The sequence below is a fragment of the Drosophila ananassae genome (assembly GCF_017639315.1).
Source record: "Drosophila ananassae strain 14024-0371.13 chromosome 4 unlocalized genomic scaffold, ASM1763931v2 tig00000054, whole genome shotgun sequence".
Lineage (NCBI taxonomy): Eukaryota > Metazoa > Arthropoda > Insecta > Diptera > Drosophilidae > Drosophila > Drosophila ananassae.
The window spans coordinates 6,741,216-6,764,172 of record NW_025319037.1 but is presented as its reverse complement, the minus strand read 5'-3'; the positions used below and the strand labels follow the sequence as shown (position 1 = coordinate 6,764,172).

The window sequence follows — 22,957 nt, the reverse complement described above, 5'->3', positions numbered from 1 at the left end:
CTCATCTTCGGCTCACACGGTCGATTGCTGTTTTGTTTCGGGCTCATAAGCATAGATCCATGATTTGTCACCTGTGACGATCTTATAAACGTCTTTTGAAACACCGCGATTGTATTTTTTCAAATTTTTTTGCTGTTGGAAGAAATGCCCAAGGATGCCTCTATCTCACATGACATGACGATCTTGCATTATCAGTTCATGCACGGCGTCAACGACTGTTTTTGGACGACCTTCGACTTCGAGCGAGCGTCGGCCACGATTGAATTCATTATACCAGTTTTTCACAGTGCTATAAGATGGTGCTACATCGCCATGCAAAGATTTAAGTTCATCGATGAACTCTATGAAATTTTGTGGATAATATATGTTGACCAAAAATATAAAACTAAATAATAAAAAATTGTCAAACTTAAAAAGAATGGCATATCCAATCAATAAGTAAAGTCAGAATGACGGACAAATGGACATTCTTATATGTAGTCAGGAAATGATCATGATCAAGAATATATATACTTTATAGGGTCGGAGATGTCTCCTGCACTGTGTTACTTTATTTTGACCAAAATAATAATACCCTCTGCAAGAGTTTAAAATTAGAAAAAATTCACACATGCTCGATCTGACCTCCATGAACAATGCACAAGGGAGCAATGTTTTTTCTTTAAAAAAAGAAACAAGTGAACATGTTCCATATGCGGCTGCATTATGTTATTTTTAATTTTCACTCCCATAAATATTAACCATTGGTAGAGTTTGCAGACACCATACGCTCACAGTACAACAATAAATGAGTTAATTTTTTTTGAACTGCTACATTTAGCAGCTAAAAGTCGGGAGTTAATGGTCGGGAGTTTCATTCACCGAATGAAATATTCTCTGATCTAATCTAAGTACATGAGGCGGTTAAAATAATGGATTTAAGGTCGTAAGTAGAGCAAAGAGACAGGATGTGGTAGTCCGAACATAATACCTTAAAGGGATCATGTTGGGCATATGCCAAACTAGAGGACGACAGTTTGGTAAGTTTCTTTCTACTACTGGTAAGTAGTACTGGTACCTTTGGTAAGTTGATTAATAGAAGTCTACTATATTAAGAGGGGAGGTGATTTGCATCCCAATTAAGTCTTAAAAGGGCGAGGAAGTTTTTTATGGAAAGAGAGTGTGGCCAGAATCACCTCATGGATTTGGAATTAAACATTAATACAGATGTCCGTATAAGCGATTGATTCCAGGTCGTGCAAGCGGAATATTTTACTTTTCTGAGCGAAGAACCACCTCCAACAGCTCCAATTCAGTGCAGCTCATCACGAGTGGTGTGTTCAGGCAAGGCCCAGCCAAAGGAAGAATTTCTTATACACTGGTAGTCTAATTGGTGCCATCAACTCTGAAAATCGGCGGCATGGGAGAAACATCTAAATGATGGCTGTGTTGACCATATCATCATTACCCTCTGATTTCCAAAAACGATTCAACGTACGAGGGTCGTTCAATAATTTAGAAAAATATATAAAAACACAGTTTTTGGCAGGAATTTTTTTTTTATTTTTCAACATAGTCCCCTTTTAGCTCTACACACTTTGCCAATCGTTTTTTCCAACATTTTTATCCCGTCAAAAAAATAGAATTTCGGAAGCTCTTCAAAATACTCATTTGTTTGAGCAATGACGTCTTCGTTGGAAGCGAACCGTCGTCCTCCAAGCCATTGCTTCAGATTGGGGAAAGAAAATAGTCACTTGGGGCCAAATCTGGTGAATAAGGGGATGCTGCAACAATTTCATTTTCAATTCCTCGATTTTGGCCATGGAAACAGCGCAGGTGTGCACACGCGCATTGTCCTGATGCAAGAGGACTTTTTTCTTGTTCAGATGGGGTCGTTTCTCTTTGATTTCCTCGCTCAACCGATGCAATAACGACGCGTAATACGCTCCTGTTATTGTTTTCCCTTTTTTACAAGTAGTCAGTAAAAATTATGCCCTTCGAATCCCAAAAGACTATGGCCATCACCTTGCCGGCCGATGGCACAGTTTTTGCCTTCTTCGGACCCCGTTCACCCTTGAAAATCCACTATGATGACTGTCTCTTTGTTTCTGGAGTGTAGTAATGTATCCAGGTTTCGTCGCCAGTGACATATCGACGAAGAAATTCGGCCTGATTGCGATGAAAGTGCGCCAACATAACCACTACACGAATGCGCTTATTCTCATCTGTGAGCAACCACGGCACCCATCTTGCCGAAATTTTTTTCACATTCAATTTTTCATTCAAAATTGAAGCGACTGTGGATTTTGTCGATGATTTCAGGAGGAGCCACCTCAACTGGACGTCCTGAACGATGTTCATCTTTTGTGGATGAACGGCCACGTTTAAATTCGTTCACCCAGTTGTAAACCGTCGCAAACGCAGGTGCAGATGTGCCATGAACTGCATTCAATTCGGCTTTGATATCCTTCGGATTTAAGCCTTTCAAATGGAGATGTTTGATGACAGCCCTGAACTTGCTTTTGTCCATTGTTACAAACACGTGTATTTTACAAACTTTGATCGACGATAAAAATTGACCTAAGTTATCGATCCAGCTGAAATTTGGACAGCTTTTCAATCGATAGTGGTACTTCCAAAAAAAAAATCTTTACCGACACTACGAGCGTCATCAGTCGGATTTTCTAAGGACTTATTGAACGACCCTCGCAGTTGTACTACCGGAAATAATGCTCAATTCCATCCAACAATTTTAGTATATTTGGGAAAGAGACAGCCACAACTCCAAAATACCGCGCTGGGATAGATTGTGGTCGGAACAGTGCGACTAGATTCAGCTCGTTCGTTCGGAACAAACTGATCGATCGTTAATGCGTTAGGTTTGTTGTTTTTCAAGTTAGTTGGTGCTTTACAGAGGTGCTATCTGTGGATTTGATTTTGGGTCAACTAATCTGATTCCTATTTCCCAACTATTTCCCAATCGTATAGCTAATAAACTGCATTATAACAGAATTCTTAAAAACGACACAACCTTAGTATTTTTGGAGATTAGAAAAAAATTTCGCAAAAAATTATATTATATTATATTAGAATTATATTATAAAAAATAATAGCGCGAACTTCTCACAAAGATCGAACTACTATATCGTATCCTAATCTATTAATTTAAAATGATACTGCAAGGGAATATCAACTTCGGTTGAAAGTTATCCTTTCTTGTATTTATATATTTTAGTTTGCGGTTCAGCGTCTTTTCGAGTATCTTCGATTACCCGTGCCTTTTTGGTATATTTTAAATATGATTTTTACTTTCTCCCCGGAACTCGCGCAAAACCCGTTCACCTAATTCCGTTCTCGCGGAAGAGACCAAGCACTAGAAAGGGTCATTCCATCCGGATCATTCCATCCGGATCATTCCATCAGGTCAAGTAGCCGACCTCAAAAATATCTAACTTGGTTAATTTGAACTAATGACATGTCAAACATGCTTGCCGTGAAATCATGATGGGTGGATAATGGGGGAATAAAATCTTGGGAAAGGAACTCATCTTGAGTTTTCAATGGTCAAGCGAATTGCGACGTTGATCGGGAATGATGACAACTTTTATGTTGTCCGCTTATCAAAGGGAACATCCATGAAACAAAGGTGCAAACCAAGACTGAAGAGCACTTCCGAATCGTGTCCAAATATCTGGACAATGCTCAGTCCAGTTCAATGCACTAACTGCCAAGAGTATGGACACACTAGATCATACTGCATCTGTGTAGTCTGCGGGGAAGCCCACAACTCCACTTACTGCACTACAAACAAGGGCAGTACCGCGAAGAAATGTGGAAACCGCGGCGGCAATCATACGGCAAACTATAGAGGATGTATGGTATACAAGGCATGCTTCAAGCGACCGCAACGCGCAACCAAAATCCACAGAATGTGTACATTGCATCAAAAGCTACGCCAGTACGTCTTCTTCGCCAAAGCTGCCAAAGCCTTTACCCCACCAACGGCTTCTCCAATGCCGATGCTCTACGATCTGGAATGGAAAATCCAATTCAGCCTAACTCACAAAGCGCTCAACAGGCCCCAGACCAGCCACATAGAAAAACGCAAATTATGATGCTTACCCTCTAACAAGGTATGATGGAGCTTATTTCATTCATGAAAACGACCATGCAAACTCTTTTTCGAAACCAGAACATGGTAATACAGCTGCTCGTAGCACAACAGTCTAAATAATCTATGCAGACTCTACGAATATCAATGTGGAACGCCAATGGTGTCTCACGGCATAAACTAGAATTGTCACAATTCTTAATCGAAAACCATATTGACGTTATGCTACTGGTGAAAACGCATCTTACAAACAAAAACAACCTTCAAATAAGAGGCTTTTCAAATATACAATCTACTGCACAGATCATCCAGATGGGGAAGCCCACGGCGGAACTGGAGTTCTAATCAGAGAACGCTTAAAACACCATTTTCACAAAAGGTTTGCAAAAAACTTCTTGCAGGCCACATTGATACAAATTCAGTCAAGAAACGGAAGTCTTTCAATCGCTGCCGTTTACTGCCCCCCTCGTTTCTCAATCTCGGAAGGACAATTTATGGACTTCTACAATTCACTTGGTGATCGTTTTAATGCCGCAGGAGACTAACGCCAAACATTCGCACTGGGGATCACGTCTAGTGACTCCCAGATGAAGGCAATTGTACAATGCAATTATAAATGTGAGAAATAAACTGAACTATGTTTCCCTTGGAAGTCCCGCATACTGGCCAACCGACCTACGCAAGCTCCCAGACCTTATTGATTTTGTGGTGACAAAAAACATGCCTTGCAATCTAATAAGTACGAAAGCAGTCTCGGAATTATCATCAGACCACTCGCCTTGCTTTTAACTCTTATTCAAAGCCCAGAAATAACCGAACACCCCCTCAGCCTGACATCGCCAAAAACGAACTGGCTTAAATACAAAAAGTACGTAAGTGCTCACATAGAACTCGCCCCAGAGTTTTACAGGCTACCTCTCAGCCAACTGCACCTTGATTCCGGCCGGACAAAATCGAAAAAGTCATAAGTGGGCTAAAACCAATAAAGGCTCCCGGTTGTGACCTACTGACGCCAAAGATGTTGGTCGAACTTCCAAAATGTATCGCTAATCTTGGCCATTTCCTAAAATAGTGGAAGAAATCCATCATTATAATGATACCGAAGAAACCACGGAACCATCGAGCATGTAAAGAGATTAACATCTGAAATACACTCAGCCTTTGAACAGCGAGAATTCTATAGCGCTATTTTTCTCGTCATATCTCAAGCTTTCGACCGAAATTGGCCTTTAAGCCATGCACAAAATCAGAACGTATTTGCCAACATACACCCACAAGCTACTGAAATCATACCTCTACAATAGGGTATTCTCAGTGAGATACAACGCAGCTACTTCGGGCACCTACATTATCGAAGCTGGACTTCCATAAGGAAGCGGACTCGGCCCGTGTCTATATGTTTTGTATACTGCGGATATTCCCACAAACGCACAACTAACATCGTCAACGTCGTCGGCGAACGTACCGCTGACCAACTGGCTAATTGTCTAATAGTAGTGGAAACGTGGGTCCGATTGGCGCATTAAAATAAACGAACAAAAGTGTAAATATGTAACGTTTACTCCTAATAGACAAACATGCCCTCCGCTTTCACTAAACGTTATGAAGATCCCTCAAGTTAACGAAGTAACGTACCTTGGCGTCCACCTGGCGTAAGCACATCGAATGCAAGAAGGAGCACCTAAAACTGTAAGCCAGCAGCCTCCACTGGATCATAAACCCACGATCGGCACTGTGCCTGGACTATAAGCTACTACTCTACAATTCAGTCCTAAAGCCAATCTGGACGTATGGCTCCCAGCTGTGGGGGAACACGAGCAGCAGCAACATAGACATCATACAGCGCGCACAATCAAAAATCTTGAGAACTATCACTGGGGCAGCTTGGTATGTTCGCAAAAAAAAAATCCACCATGCTCGCAGTGAAAGACGAAATTAAGAAGCAAAAAGAGTCCTACAAACAAAAACTGTCTTCGCACCCAAATCTCCTCGCTCGGGGATTGACTCGGGTTTCTAGCAGATCCCGTCTGCGACGCAACGATCTTCCAACCCAGCAATCGATTGTTTAGGGCCGTCTAACTCTGTATCAGTCAACATGACTGTTAGTTAATTAAAAATATAAGATACACCTCTTGTTAGTCTCGCAAAGAGAAGATTCAAGAAATAAAAAAACGGTGAAAAATTTGGTGGAACCAACTTCGGTGCAACCAATGTTTATATACCCTTTCATGGAATATTCTAATATATATATAATATCGCAAATAGAGGCAATACTTGATAGATTCTTGTGAAAATATATTATCATGAAATCAATTTCTAATAATAAAATTTTTTAGAAAAGTTCCAACCTTCTTACTTTTAAACAACAAAGTTGGATCAATTCCCATCGTGCAGTTATATGAATAGCTTTAGAATATATTCGGCAAAGTTTGAAGCCAGTTTCGTTTAAAACTGAGAGACTAGTGCGGATAGAAACATTTTTTTCCCAAAAAAAGGGACCGAATATTGAAATATTTTTTTATCCACATATTCTAAATATATTTTTGATTGGATTATTTTTTTCAACACCGCATGGCCCTTTTATATGTATAGGCTTACTAATACATTTTAGGTAAGACTTTAAATTTTAAGTTAAATTAAATTATCCTTATTAAAAAACATGCAGTAAGATTAGTTTACATTTTAATTTAATTTGTAACATTCGATACTTCTTTAAAATAAAAATAATATAATGAAATGATTTTGCGAAAATTTTATTGAATCTTTTAAACAAAATATTATTTTTCATGAAACAAAAATAAGGTATGGTATCAAAAAATTAACATTTATTTTAAATCTGTAATGTCTTTGAAATGTTTTTGTATGTGTACCTGTAATTGTTAGTTTGCATGACCATTTAGATGTTCCCTCAACAGTAGCGTGCTCAGCCTGTTCTAATGAATCTATGTGTGTATCTGGATCCACACCGAAAGTCATCCTTAAATTAGATCGATTGCATTCATTTAAGATATTTTTTAAAATATATACAAACATATTTTTATGAAGTTTCTGACCTCTTTGCATTTAACACATGTATATACACACCTGGCCAAAATAATAAGTACACGCTCATAAGATTTCTTCTATGTCACGTAAATCTTTTTTGATAACCGTAACGAACCAATTTTAATTTCTTTTAGTTTTCTGGCACAATGTTGATTATAAAAATACTTAACATAAGAATAATTCACGAAATTTGTAGAATTTATGGTCGATTAAACCTAAAAAACATAAAAAAGGGTTGGTCAAAAAAATAATTACAGCAATTCTTCAAAGCCTCTAACTTAAAAATAAAAAACTAGGTGAACTAAGCTTTGACCAGCTTTGATGTGTGTTTTGGGTCGTTGTCCTGTAGAAAGACCCAACTCAAGGGCATGTCTTCCTCAGCATTATGTCAGACAATATAATTTTATATCCAAATTGGGTCATAGTATCGGTAATCCGTAAATCGGGACGACTCCATGCCAAGAAAAACAGTCCCAAATCATAATGTTTCCGCTTCCGTGTTTAACGGTCTATTTCGAGTACCGGGCGTCGAATTCTATGCCTTTGGGTCGACGAAACAAGTCGTACATTCTTTCTGGAGTCGTTACCAAATAGATTTATTTTTGTTTCGTCGCTCCATAGGACATTATTCCACTTTTTGGAACCCTCTGTTCCAGATCATGCCAAATGATTTTGGGCTAACTGTTTCCTCATCTTTAATCTATTCCCTCGAAGGAGAGTAACTTTTCTGGCTATGTGTCCTTGTAAGCCAGCATTAGTAAGTCTTCGACGAACTGATCTAGACGATATTTCATGGTCAATATGAGCAGCAATGGATGAGCAGTAAAAACTTAGGATTCGGGTGTCGGTCGTTTGACAGGATTTCTTCTTCCGACCTCGAGTTTCGAATTGAATGTTGAATTTTAGGGCATTCTGGACCAAACATAATGACTGCCCAAGTCTTTTAGCGATTTCCCAAAGATTTTATCCTTCCTTTTGCAGAATTAAAGCAATTTTTGAAGTGAAACTTCTTTAGGCGCGTAATGGATTTTCGGGGACGGAGTAAAACCGAGTCAGGATCGACACGAAAATGCGAGTACCCCCACCACCGCTCACCGTTCACTGTCCCTCTCTCACCATATGCGCTTGTTGAGGTGGGGGAGCCGCTCACGAACGTTGTCTCTCTTCTCTTCTTTCCTCTCTCTCAGACACCAGCGAACTGCGCCACGCCTCAGAATGCTCTCTGGCTAATGGGAAAACAATTATTATGGTGTCGATTTATATCTCACCAGGTAAATCGATTACTGATATCAAAGATTTTATCCACCATGTGCTTCTGCCATATACAGAGGGTGGTTCGAGGCTATTGAATAAGAATTATCACGAAATTCCTATGATCATTTCGGGAGATTTTAATGTTAATTTCGCGAGGGAAGAATCTGTAGAGTTATTGAACTTTTTCAAAAACACACTCAATTTGGATATTGTTAATGATAGGAACACTAGCACGACTAGACACGGGACAACAATCGATGCAGTTTTTGCACGATTCATTAAGGATTTAAGTGCTCACGTATATATCTCGCACTTTAGTTACCATAACCCAATTATCACGACATTAGGAAATGATATTCATGAAATTGACAATGAAAATGGCACATGATTGGTAAATTGTCATTGTAATTTCTTTGTAATTTTTAATTGTAATATTGTTATTTATGTAATATTGTATACTTGTGAATAAATTGAAAATTTTTGGAACTATACATTAATCGAACGTCATTCATCTATAAGAAAATATTAGAAAAAGCAAATTCATGCTTCGTCGTTGAATTATTTAACCTCTAATTTTCAAACTAACCTAAGAGAGAAAATAGAGATGATGAAATGAAAATAGAGAGAGAGGAATACTAGAAGTTTCACTTCTGTCTTGCGTAGGCTTGACACACCCTTTTTTTTTTTTTTTCTGTTGTACAACTCTTTTTTTTGCCCAACTATAGAATTTTTTTTTCCTGGGATATACTAAAATATGCTAGGAAATAATAAAAATCAACATATCTTAACTCGAATCTAGCTTTAATCCTTTAAAATTTATCAAATACACAGGTGTACTTATTATTTTGACCAGACCAAAATCGCCTACCCAGCAGAAAATTAAGCTTAGTATTGAATCCACGAGGTTCCCATATTTCATTCTTGTTTTAGAAATTGTGTAACATTGTAACTTATCAATATAAAAAAAATGGCGGGTGTGCATTGCATAAAAATCGAGTTATATCGAAACAAATAAACACTATATCTGTGTACTTATTATTTTGGCCAGGAGTGTATGTCGAAGTGAGTTCTGGTAAATTAAAATCACCAAGAATTACTAGCAGGTTACCATCAAACATACGATTAAAAACTGAATGAATAGCAGGCAGTTGATGCCAGTATGTAGGCGGGAGCTGCAGCGCGGCACGACGAATTGTTCGACGCGTCATGGCGGGAAACTAAGAAGAAGCCTGTCCCATTTGCAAATAACCCATCTGCGAAGAAGGATGCTAAACAAAGCCTCCAAAAGGAAATGCGGGAAGCTCTTATGGCGAGGTCCTCACATTGGTAACCCGCCGTCAAACCGGGAAGGTCAACAAATGTAGCAAAAATATTAAAAAGATTAGGCGTAGAGAGGCGCTGATTCAATGGGTTCTTCCGATGGGTCCGCCCTCATTAGGATAAAAGCCGCTCTTCTTTTTTCCTTGTAGGAGCCTTTACACTGCATCAAGTGACCCAACCGGTTAGTTTGGAGTCCGACCCTAAGTTTTGCTTACCACGCCGTTCGGTAGTCCCATAGGAGGCCCCGTTTTAGAGGTAGGTGCCTTGAAAACTATCGGCATAGGCTGTTGAAAGGTGTTATTTGAGAAAGGGAGTGTTCTTCCCGCCCGAATGCGATTCGCTAGCATCCTTGGCAGAGATATGAGCTTACCGGAACATGTTACTAGCCGCTCTCAAGGAACTTTTGCATCCTGCGACCGCCCAAGTCGAAAACATTTGTGGCGAAAACTATACTGCGCAATACTTGGTCTGTCCTGTATATAAAGACATCAAAAGTAGTCAAAGCCAGGGACGCAGTCGCCCACTCACCGTTCAACATACTATGCAGCCAAACTTCTTCGCGCCAACAACACCCAATCTAGGTGTTTCCTGAGTCAAAGCCCTTCGATATCTGAGAATGGAAAAAGCACTTCGCATATACAAAATTCAAAAGATTTTTTCTTAGAGAAAAATTCCCAGAGTTCCAAAACAACTTCTAACTCTTATATATTCCACTGGACCAACCACCAGGATAGCAAATCTTATGGTGTTAAAATTCTCACGGCTTTCATTTGGATTGATGGCCTGGTTTATAAAATCAAAACCCTCTTAAACGAAAAACGAGGGCAAAACAAAGCAAACAAAGTTTTTCCACCTAAACCCTTAAGGAGACACATAATATTTACATATTATGTGTACATACATATTTGAAGAAGAATTTGTGAAATTTTCAGAAAAAAATATTAAACAGTCAGCCATTGAGACGTCATTTCCCACGACCCCTGGGAAAAAAGGAGCTTTCGCGTTGACAGCACAATTTCTGACAGAATCATCCGAAATGAAAAAGCTAAATGTTTTCTTTTAGTACAAACCTCAAACTAGAAACTGAACGAAGGAAAAAAAACAAGTAAAAATTGGATTTATAGTGAAATTTGTTAACATTTTTTTTTTTAATTTTAGAGAATTGTATCTGAAAGGCCTGTACAAAATTTGATCAAGATCGGTTGAGTAGTTTCCGAGAAATCTTGACTAGCGACTTCGAAAACAAAGTTTTGAGAAAAACGCGTTAAAAGTTTGCGCTCTGCCTATACCTGACCACGAGCGTGCAACTTTTCTTATCAAAACTCTTACTTGACTTGAAAATTTGGGAGAATATTCTCAAGATTCCGTAGAATTTTGTAAAAAAATAAAAAACATCGATTTTCTTGAAGCCGTCAAACCCACTTAACTCCTTAAGGTGTACAGTAAATAAAATAAATAAGAAAAATGTTTTAAACAAATGTACAGTACATTTAAGTATATTTCTATTTTACCTACGCACTCGAATGATTATAAAAGTATAATTTTTTTAAATTTTAGTGGGTCGAGGAGTCATTCACTGATTTTGTAAAAGGCATTAACTGGAGAAGCTACGTCGTTTGTGATGTCGCATATCACAATGTCAACAACTGGCTTTGGTCACCGTTTATTGATCGTGGACCTGCAAATCGACTTTACATTGAAATTCAATTCACAATACGCGATTGTTCTTTATTTCCAGGTATATTTTTAATGGTTTATCAACTGTATAAGATATTATGGAGTTAACCTTAAATTAATTATGCATAAATAATATAGCATAAATTACCTATAACTAACTATAGAATCCTATATCATTATTTTGCTTACGTATCTTAACGGAATTTCTTCTTTATCTAAATGAAGAGAGGAAAGCTCTGGCGAAGATATACTCTTTGTAAATATCGGATGTAGTTTTAGCTGATACCTTTGTAATATTAATTTAAAAACAAATTTCTCATAATAACAATTTTGATAAAATTTCAACCTACAAACTTTGCTCGCACTATTTAAGTCCGATATATAAGTTCTTTAGCTGTCATATAACTAATCGATCGCAAATGACACAACGTTTATGTTTTTGAAAACAGAAGCTTTAAATGTTACTCAAATTTTTATTTTTCCTTAAAATGAAAATATTCAATTAACTGCAAGAATATATTAACATCGGCTACGCCCGGAGCTCGTTTATGTTTTTCACCATTAAGTTTTTTAAACTTAAAATTTTTATTTAGATACTGCAAGTTTCTGCTATAGAAAACTACCAAAAGTATTATTTTATTAAAACAACATATTGGATTTACAAGATGATAAGAGACGTCTTTCCTAAAACTATTTTCATATATTTCAAAATTTTAGGAAATGCTTTATCATGTAAGGAAACTTTTAGCTTACTTTTTTATGAATTTGATGCTGCAACTAGAGAACCACCCCCATGGCAAACCGACAGTTACAAATTGATCGCACGAATCGCAGCTGGAGAAGGACGATTTAATCAAAACTCCGATGTAGATATTAATACGGAAGTAAAAAGTATAGCAGTAAATAAAAAGGGTGTTTATTTTGCTTTTCGAGATCAAGGCGCTTGTATTAGCGTATTAGCTGTAAAGGTGTATTACATTACGTGCCCAGCTGTGACTGAAAACTTTGCTCATTTTAATGAAACACCAACTGGTAGAGAAATAACAATTATTGAGAAACAAAATGGAACTTGTGTCAAAAACGCTGAACCTTATGAACACCCAACATATTTATGCAAAGGCGATGGTAAATGGACCATTTTAACAGGAGGCTGTAGGTGCAGAGGCGGCTACGAACCAAATTTATTAAACAACACGTGCACTGGTAAGTTATATTTTATTCATTGCGGAAGCAGAAATCTAACTTAATTTTCAATCGGATCTTATATATTGTAATTTTATTATATTAGATATTGTTCAGTTACCGAGCGTTTTCGGGAGCTGAACAATGTTCTAAATATTGGTTTTAGTAAAAACAAGCACAGTTCAATTTCATACAATTTATTTGAAATGTTTTGGTTTATACAAATGATATATGTATAGATGTGACTGCGAGGGGGTGAAGACCGAATTAGAATACAAAACGGGAGCGCGGCTCAACACTTGATGCTGCGGAGCGATCGAGAGAGCCCGGGAGAGAGCGAGACAAATGCTAGTGCATGACGGCAGATGCAAGTGGCCGATCGAATGCACGAGAGCGGGCGATGCGAACATAAATATAAAAGAAGTGACGTCACGAACTCAATAAATTATTGCCGGCCAAACTTCTTTCCGGCGGGTGCTTGACCCGACATATAATTAAACAATCCTTATGAAAATTTCTAAAAAGTTTCTATTTATTTTTTTTACTCGCTCTCACAGAGGAAAACTATCTAAAAGAAGAAACCTAAGAAAATGTTCTAATGAAACCAATATTTCATTAATGCCAATGAAATGTATGCATGAATAGGGCATAGGATGATTTATACGATTAATTGTCAGAAGTTACCTTTATTTCCAAATGCTTTCTATATTTATACCCTTGCAGAGGGTATAAATGCAACTGCGTTCCACACTTTCGACCAAAATTATAGGTCCAAGTATATTAATTCTTGATCAGGATCCATCTCCTGTCCGCCTGTCTGTTTCTACGCAAATGTGTCTCTCAGTTTTGAAGCAATCGAGTTGAAACTTTGGACACATCCCTCTTTTGTTTACAGGCAGTATATGTCGGAAATGCCATAACTTTGGTGTTTTTAAAGTTAGAGGGTTGGGACTTTCTACACATGTTATATTGTCACATGTCAGGATCGGCCGACTATATCCGATAGCCGCCATATAACTGAACGATCATGAATGCCACAACCTTAACTGCAAGGGTATATCACTTCGGGTCCGCCCGAAGTTAGCTTTCCTTTCTTGTTTTTGTTTTAATTGGCAAAAAAATATATCTTACAACTATATTAATACGGTTTTTTTTGTAGAATGTGCAATTGGGACTTTCAAATCGGCCGATGTGATGAAATGTACTCCATGCCCGCCTAATTCAAATACTTCGAAACCTGGATCTGCATTTTGTAAATGCTTGCCTGGATATTTCAGGAATCCACGCGATCAAAAACACATGCCCTGTTACAGTCCTCCACCTGCTCCCAAAAATCTTACTCTACTTTTTATTGATCAAACAAGTGCCATTATTTCTTGGACTGCTCCAAAAAAAAATGAATTCCAGTTAACTGATGACCAAACCAAAAAATATCACAGCGATATTGTTTATAAACTACTATGCAAAATGTGCAACTCGAATGTAATGTATAATCCCGCAAGTGATACATTTACTGAAACAAAAGTAACCCTTTCAAATCTGGAACCTTCAACTATTTATACAGTTCAGATTCATTCGACTCATGGGGTGTCCCATTTTATTAGTAACTCAAGCGATTTTGTGCTTAACGATCATTCATTCACTAATGCATCTTCTGTAAATACACTTTTAGATTTAAATGAGATAAAGACAGAGTATGAAGAAATTGTATTTACAACTGAATCTGTTCAGCTTACCACTTCATTTAATTTACGCATATTGTCTATAACTAACAACAATGCCAATCTTGCGTGGGATAAGCCTGTACATAGTGATTTTCCTTTGGAGTTTTATGAAATACGTTGGTTTCCAAAACATGATCTAGATGCCAATAATAAATCGTCTTTAAGTACCAAGGAGACAAAAGCCCAAATAGAAGACTTGCAAGAAAATACCGAATATGGATTTCAAGTACGTTGTAAAACTTTAAATGGATATGGATCTTACAGTAGCATAATCTATGCCAAAACTTCTCACCCAATAAATTCAGGTAATTAAATTAAATATATAATGTATATATTAAGTATATAATATTTTAAATAAAAAATCTGTAAAAATCGATACTATCAAATAAAAAAATAATAATTTAATAGCATAAAGTGACTTCTCTACCTAAGAGAAGAAATTGATCAAAATTTACCATATATTGAATTGTGTAGCCCATTTAATTGTGTTGACTATCATTGTTTTTAGTGCATATCATTTTTGAAATGTATGTGTACCAACTAAAATTAAAAAAAGGTATCAAGCAGTTACCATATCTTTGAAATACTCATCCAAAGTTGAAATCTCCGATTTTATACATTAATTTTTGGTCTTCTAAGATTTTTACCCAAACATTTTCCTACGGAAGATTTTTATTTTCTTATTGAAATCAGTAGATCATACCAAGTTTTAGTTTTGGATTTAAGGGAAAACTCGAAATAATTTTATTGAATTTATTGTAGGTGGTTAAATATATTCGTCAATTAAATTGGAGTTTTCAATCTCATATTTTTAAAAAGTCATGGCAAAATATCTTATATGCGGCGGGTTTTTTTCGTCATATTTTTTATCGCAGAGTAGCTGTTCGTCCGTGAATTTTAACTCGCGGGCATAACGGTAGGTTCCGGAGTCGTAGTCAAAAGAACGTATAAAGGTTCTGAACTGAATGTACATACCTGGATTCTGCAAGGGACTGATCGGGTTGCTCAGGCGCTTGCTGTGATCAGGCTGGAGTTGATGTAACATACTTGAAGTCCTGGGTTGGTTCTCCTCAAGTACAGATGATACGGGGTTTCGGCTGATTTCGTATCGGCCTACTACCAGTAGGTTCAATGATGAAAGTTCTACTTATGGTCCGTTTACACTGGAGCCACGAGATAACTTTAAGAGAGTCCTACTTGTAGTCCATTTTACACAGGAGCCACTCGAAGTAGGTTGGTGTTAAGTGCCATACCTTGACACTGAGTAACGAACCGATCTAGTCTGTATTCGCAATTATATAAGATGCTAAATTATACATACCTAAGTCTAGAGCAGGCCAATGTTATGGACGTGTTAATGCCAGTGTCACCTACCTCTGAGTCTGCTGATTCAGATTGCTTGTTCATGCATTGCTTGTACATGCATTTCGGCTTAGCTAGCTGGCTTTGCTTGCTTGCTTATTAGGTTGGATATTGTTTCACGCTTATTGTTAACAAGAAAGGAAAGCTAACTTCGGGCGGAGCCGAAGTTCATATACCCTTGCAGTTGAGTCGCAGTCCGCTAGGTGGCGCCACGCATCTTATATCATTAGATATATAGCGGATCGTATATAGTCGGCCGATCCTTATGAAATTTGGCATATCGAATTATTTTGCCAAAAGAGGAATCCATTGAAACTCCCATGCTTCTAACTTGAAAAACAACGAAGTTATAGCATTTCCGATCAATCAGTTATATGACAGCTATAGGATATAGTTGGCCGATCCTTATGAAATTCGACAAATCAGATTTTGTTTCCCAAAATTGAATCTGTACCAAATCCCATCTTTCTAACTTAAAAAACAACAAAGTTATGCCAATTTCGATCGTTCTATGACAGCTATAGGATATAGTCGGCCGATCCTTATGAAATTTTGTACACAAGATATTTTGGTCAAATATAACATGTGTGGAAAGTCTCAACCCTCCAACTTAAAAAACACCAAAGTTATGGCATTTCCGATCAATCAGTTATATGACAGCTATAGGATATAGTCGACCGATCCCGGCCGTTCCGACTTATATACTGCCTGCAACAGAAAGAAGGGTGTGTGCAAAGTTTCAACTCGATAGCTCTAAAACTGAGAGACTAGTTTGCGTAGAAACAGACAGACGGACAGACGGACTGACGGACAGACGGACATGCTCATATCGAATCAGGAGGTGATCTTGATCAAGAATATATATACTTTATAGGGTCGGAGATGTCTCCTTCACTGCGTTGCACACTTTTGACCAAAATTATAATACCCTCTGCAAGGGTATAATTATTACTGGGTGTGCCAATAGGTTAGTGGGTCTGAGTATTGTGTATTGCGACATAATGATGATCATTGATTAGATCAGATTACTAAGTGTGAATATAGGGTAGTAGGTCTTGGCACTAGGTGCCAACAGTAGCTATAAATCGACACCACAAACGATCAAAATAAAAAAGCATATTAAACAATTGGTGTTGACCAAAATGGCTTCAAATTGTAAAGTTTTTAAGTGTACCTACAATGGCGAGCATATGTGGATATCAGTTTTAAATAAACGTTACCCTGCTATCAAAAAAAAAAAAAAAAAAAAATATGTGGATACATGTTTATCAATTCTGAGTTCAAAATATTTTAAAAGTGGTGAAAATTTATTAATCGCCAAAATTTTTTTTTGCCAATCTTTAGAAATCAGAAATTCAAATAATAAGTTGTTTATATTTTATATTTAATAAAAGTCAATGTATCCACTCTTGCACGTTTGTGCTTTTAATGACACTTTTAATACGCCTATGCATAATTTTAATTCTAAGATTTTAATCCCATTTTAAACCCATTTTCTAAGATTTTAGCCGTGTGCTTGGGGTCTCAATCTTGTTGAAAAATGATTTCCCTTCAATTACCCTTTAATACGGTAAGCACATTTGTCCCCGAAGTCTGGGAGATTGATCTTCAAAGTATTAGGATAATGCTTCTGTTTCACTAATATTTGGGAAAAACACAAACGTGCAAAAGTGGGTATAATGACTTTTTTAAATAAAACCAGAAAGGAAAGCCAACTTCGGGCGGAGCCGAAGTGTATATACGCTTGCAGTTGAGTCGCAGTCCGCTAGGTGGCGCCACGCATCTTATATTATTAGATATATAGCGGATCGTATATAGTTGGCCGATCCTTATGAAATTTGGCAAATCGAATTATTTTGCCAAAAGAGGAATCCATTGAAACTCCCATCCTTCTAACTTTAAAAACAACCAAGTTATAGCATTTCCGATCAATCAGTTATATGGCAGCTATAGGATATAGTCGGCCGATCCTTATGAAATTCGACAAATCAGATTGTTTTTTTCAAAATAGAATCTGTACTAAATCCCATCTTTCTAACTAAAAAATACCAAAGTTAAGCGATAACTTCGATCGTGCTATGACAGCTATAGAATATAGTCGGTCCTTATAAAATTTTGTACATAAGATATTTTGATGATGAGAACGATCGGAATTGAAATAACTTTGTTGTTATTATGTTAGAAAGATGGGACTTGGTACAGATTATATTTTGGGCAAAATAATACGATTTGCCAAATTTCATAAGGATCGGCCAACTATGTCCTATAGCTGCCATATAACTGAACGATCGGAATTAGCATAACTTTTGAGTTTTTTAAGCTAGAATGATGGGATTTTCTACGGATTCCATTTTGGGCAATATAAACCGATCTGCCAAATTTTATAAGGATCAGCCGATAATATCCTATAGACGCCCGAAGTTAGCTTTCCTTTCTTGTTTTAAGTACGTATGCGCCAAGAATTGGAAGGATAAATGATAGGATAAAGACTTTTAATATGCCTTTTCTCGACTTTAAATTTTGTTCACAAATACCTGCGGTTTGCTTTCGGATCCTTTAATCCTGCTGCCACTTTCCTTTTACAATCGATGCATGTGGATGCTACGATGAATCCTTCTAGTTGCAGCTAGTTTTCAGATAAATACAGTGTTGTTTCGCGACGCGTAATTTATGTTGTTCTTGGCCTTTTCTTTTTTTTATAGCTTGGCAGAGGGCATTAAAATTTTACTAGTCGCAAACTAGTCTCTCAGTTTTAAAGCTATCAAGATGAAACTTTCCACACATCCTTCCTTTGTTTGCAGGCAGACTATATCCTATAGCTACCATATATACAAGGTGTGTGTCAAAAGTTTCCGAACTTTTCTGCCAGGGCATTTTCTGGTGCCGCCATCTTTGTGTGAGTATATGCGTTTGAAAGATACATTATTCACCGATTTTCCCTCCAAATTTCAAGACATTTGGAACAGTTGAATTGGAATTATTGCGTTTTAAGTGACAGTACCTTGTGTTAGTTGGTCGACGAAAAATCATGGAGCAAAGAGCGGTTATTAAGTTTTGATTTAAACTCGGTAAAACTTTCACCGAGACTCATAAATTGATGAAACAAGTTTATGGTGATGATTGTCTATCCCGTACCTCAACTTACGAGTGGTTTAATCGTTTTAAAAATGGTCGTGAAAGCCTGGAAGACGACGAACATTCGGGCCGTCCGAAAAGGGCTGTTATTGATGAAAACATTCAAATTGTTCGTGATTTTGTCAAAAAAGAACCAAAATCTTCTTTGAGATTCATGGAAATGGAGTTGGAGATATCCTATAAGTCTATTCATCGCATTTTGATTGAGCATTTGGGTATGCGGAAGTTTTGTGCACGGTTTGTTCCACACCCACTCAAAGAGCACGAAAAGGCGCTTCGCATTCAACATTCGAAAGACGTCGTTATTGAAGCACGAAAAGATCCTAATTTTGCGACTTTTTCCGTGTGACTTTTTCCTATTTGGAAAATTAAAATTGGCAATGAAAGGAAGATATTTTGATGACATAAAGTCCATTGAAAAGGCGACGACCGACATACTCTAGGCCATCCCGGTTGACGAGCTAAAACACTCATTCGAATCACTTTTAAATCGTGCAAATCGTTGTATTGAGTCGGAGGGAGACTATTTTGAATAAATGCAAAGTTTCATTCCAAACTATTTTGTAGTTTTTTTTCTTTTTGAAAAGTTTGGAAACTTTTGACACACACCTTGTATATTTTAAAGTTAAAGGGTAGGGACTTTCCACACATGTTATATTATAAATATCTAATCTACAAAATATCACAAGGACTTTACTATATACTATATCCTATAGCTGTCATAGAACGATCGGAATTGGCATACCTTTGGTGTTTTTTAAGTAAGAAAGATGGGGCTTGGTACACAACATCTCCTCCCGAACTTCGGAACTACGGGTCTGCTTCCTTAGTTGGCATTTCCTTTCCTTCTATATGAAGTTCATTATAATAAAATGTGTCACTCCAAAAAATTTTAAAATAATCATTCTATTAAAACAGGTTACGATGATTCTGACCAAGTGCGCTTTATTGCTGGTGCCATAGTGACTGGAGTCTTATTTTTGGTCATCTTTATAGTCGCAACAGTATATTTTATGCGATCCAAGCATCAAGATGAAATTGACAAAAAATCTGGAAATCATTTGCCATTACCTTTAGACTATGCCAGCAATGAAGGTGAGTTGATAAACATAACTATTTACTTGTTGTATGTTGTTATACCAATTTACAATAAACAAATTATTATTTATTTAACATTTATAATATATTAAATAGGTGTAACACAAATATAAATATTATATATAATATATATATATTAATTATTTAATATATAGGAAGGCAAAAACCTATACGAGCATCTCTCTTCTGGGTTGACACATTGTAAGATTCATATTACCAAGCGATTTATTAGCAACTATTCAATTGTTAAACTTATCAGCTTATTTTATTTAATAAAAAAAAAAATATGGGCCGAAAACACCAATAAAGTTAATTTCTGGTCTGATAACACGCGTTTTTGCATATTTCACAGCCTAATAATCACATATGTATTGTGAAAATATTTTTTTATCGTTATAAGCATTAATGCAAGTTCAATATCTATTAATTAAAATGTATTAAGGGGGCAGAATGGTTTGAGACTTAAAAAAAATTTTTTTTTCACAAATTTTTTATATAATAGAACATTATCTTAGGAATATTCTGTGAAAGTTTCATGTCGATCGGACTAAATCTTGCTGAGATACCAATTTTCTAGTTTCTTTCTCTCCATGTACTTTCCATTGCTTTTAAAACTTTAGACGCGTTTTTCTCAAAACAACTTTTTCAAGTCGGTGCGTAACGTAACTCAAAAAGTAATGCTCGGATCTAAATAAAATTTTGCACACATCCTTAATACAATAAATACTTGCGGATGAACGAACGCTTTTAAAAAAAATTTTTTTTTTTTTTTACCATTTTTACGGGCAATAATGGGCGGATTTTTATGTAAAAATGGTACCTCCGACTTTAGAACCGCGCCAAAAATTCAAAATCGCTTATTTTTCAAAATGGTTTCGTTCATCCGCACAAGAAACTAATATTTTAAGAAAATCAATTCAATTTTTTTATTTCCGAGAACACTGTAAGGCCAGACTTTACGCACCGCAAGAGAACAATTTTTGGAAGCGACTCCGGCCGACTGCCCGTCACGGGATAAATTATAATTATTTCTTAAAAATAAAAATTCCTAAATACTCTCCAAATATAACCAATAATCGTGTAAACAAATTGAATTGATATATTTAGTCAGACATAAAAAAAAATCACAAAAATCTGATATTTTTCAGCCTCTGAAACCATCCTGCCGCCTTAAGCAAATATACCGTTCGGCTTTTATCACAATGCTTTAAACAATTTTTCTCTTAGCTCTATTCAAAAAAAGCGACTATGGAATTGCTACGCGAGGATACCTCTGAAAAAACCAAAAAACAGGTAAAAAATTCACTTTAAAACAAGAAAGGAAAGCTAACTTAAAAGTTAGAAGTTGATATACCCTTGCAGTTGTGCCATTTCTGATCGTTCAGTTATATGGCGGCTATGGGATATAGTTGGCCGATCCCAATGAAATTTGTCAAATAAGATTATTTTGCCCAAAATGGAATCTGTACCAAGTCCCATCTTTCTATGCCAATTCCGATCGTTCAGTTATATGGCAGCTATATGATATATTCGGCCAATCCTTATTAAATTTGGCAAATCTAATTATTTTGTCCAAAATAGAATCCGTACCAAGTCCCATCTTTTTAACTTAAAAAACATCAAAGTTATGCCAATTCCGATCGATCTATGACAGCTATAGGATATAGTCGACCAATCCTTATAAAATTTTGTAGACGAGAAATTTTGGCCAAATATAACATGTGTGGAAAGTCCCAACCCTCCAACTTAAAAAACACCAAAGTTATGGCATTTCCGATCAATCAGTTATATGGCAGCTATAGGATATAGTCGACCGATCCCGGCCGTTCCGACTTATATACAACCTGCAAAGGAAAGAAGGGTGTGTGCAAAGTTTCAACTCGATAGCTCTAAAACTGAGACTAGTTTGCGTAGAAACCGACAGACAGACAGACCAGACAGACGGTCAGACGGACATGCTTATATCGAGTCAGGAGGTGATCCTGATCAAGAATATATATACTTTATAGGGTCGGAGATGTCTCCTTCACTGCGTTGCACACTTTTGACCAAAATTATAATGCCCTCTGCAAGGTATAAAAAGAGAAGGTAAAAAAAGATAAATAAAAAAAATATTTAATTTAATAATATTTTAATTTTAGTATAATAAATACAAAATTAATTTACACAAACAAGAAAGGAAAGCTAACTTCGGGCGGAGCCGAAGTTGATATACCCTTGCAGTTCAGTCGCAGTCCGCTAGGTGGCGCCACGCATCCTATATTATTAGATATGTATATAGCGGATCGTATATTGTCGGCCGATCCTTATGAAATTTGGCATATTGAATTATTTTGATCAGTCAACTATATCCTATAGCTGCCATATAACTGATTGATCGGAAATACCATAACTTTGGTGATTTTTAAGTTAGAGGATTGGGACTTTCAACAAATGTTATTTTTGGCCAAAATATCTCGTCTACAAAATTTCATAAGGATTGGCCGACTATATCCCATAGCTGTCATAGATCGATCGGAATTGGCATAACTTTGATGTTTTTTAAGTTATAAAGATGGGACTTGGTACGGATTCTATTTTGGACAAAAAAATTTGATTTGCCAAATTTCATAAGGATCGTCCGACTATATCCTATAGCGCCATATAACTGAACGATCGGAAATGACACAAACCTTTACTGCAAGTGTATATCAACTACGGCTCCGCCCGAAGTTAGCTTTCCTTTCTTGTTTTTTACTTTCAATAAATATTATTTATTTAGAAGTGATTTTTTTCATATTTTTTTTTTGTTTTTTTCAGAGGTATCCTCGCGTAGCAAGTACCATAGTCGCATTTTTGTATAGAGCTGGGAGAAAAAAATGTTTAAAGCATTGTGATAAAAGCCTTACGGCATATTTGCCTAATACATTTTAATTAATACATATTGAACTTGCATAAACGCTTATAACGGTTAAAAAAATTTGTTTTTCAATATGTGATTATAAGTCTGTGAGATATGCAAAAACGGGCGTTATTTATCATAAAAATTTAACATAAACAGGAAAACTTATCACTTAAAACCGAAAACAAT

At 36.6% G+C, this 22,957-nt stretch overlaps 1 protein-coding gene across 6 annotated transcripts in view; it reads left to right on the top strand.

The window, feature by feature from the left end:
* LOC6505492 (ephrin type-B receptor 3) overlaps positions 1 to 22,957 on the top strand; it is a 75,527-nt gene that overhangs the window by 12,788 nt on the left and 39,782 nt on the right. For 4 of the 6 annotated variants that reach the window (XM_014904429.3, XM_001966230.4, XM_032455894.2 and 1 more), the window contains 4 exons: positions 11,267 to 11,447; positions 12,104 to 12,589; positions 13,728 to 14,597; positions 19,708 to 19,884. In XM_014904429.3, the coding sequence (XP_014759915.1) occupies positions 11,267 to 11,447; positions 12,104 to 12,589; positions 13,728 to 14,597; positions 19,708 to 19,884 (1,714 nt within the window). The remainder of the gene's footprint in view (positions 1 to 11,266; positions 11,448 to 12,103; positions 12,590 to 13,727; positions 14,598 to 19,707; positions 19,885 to 22,957) is intronic. The other 2 variants (XM_014904430.3, XM_032455895.2) reach the window with 2 other exon arrangements.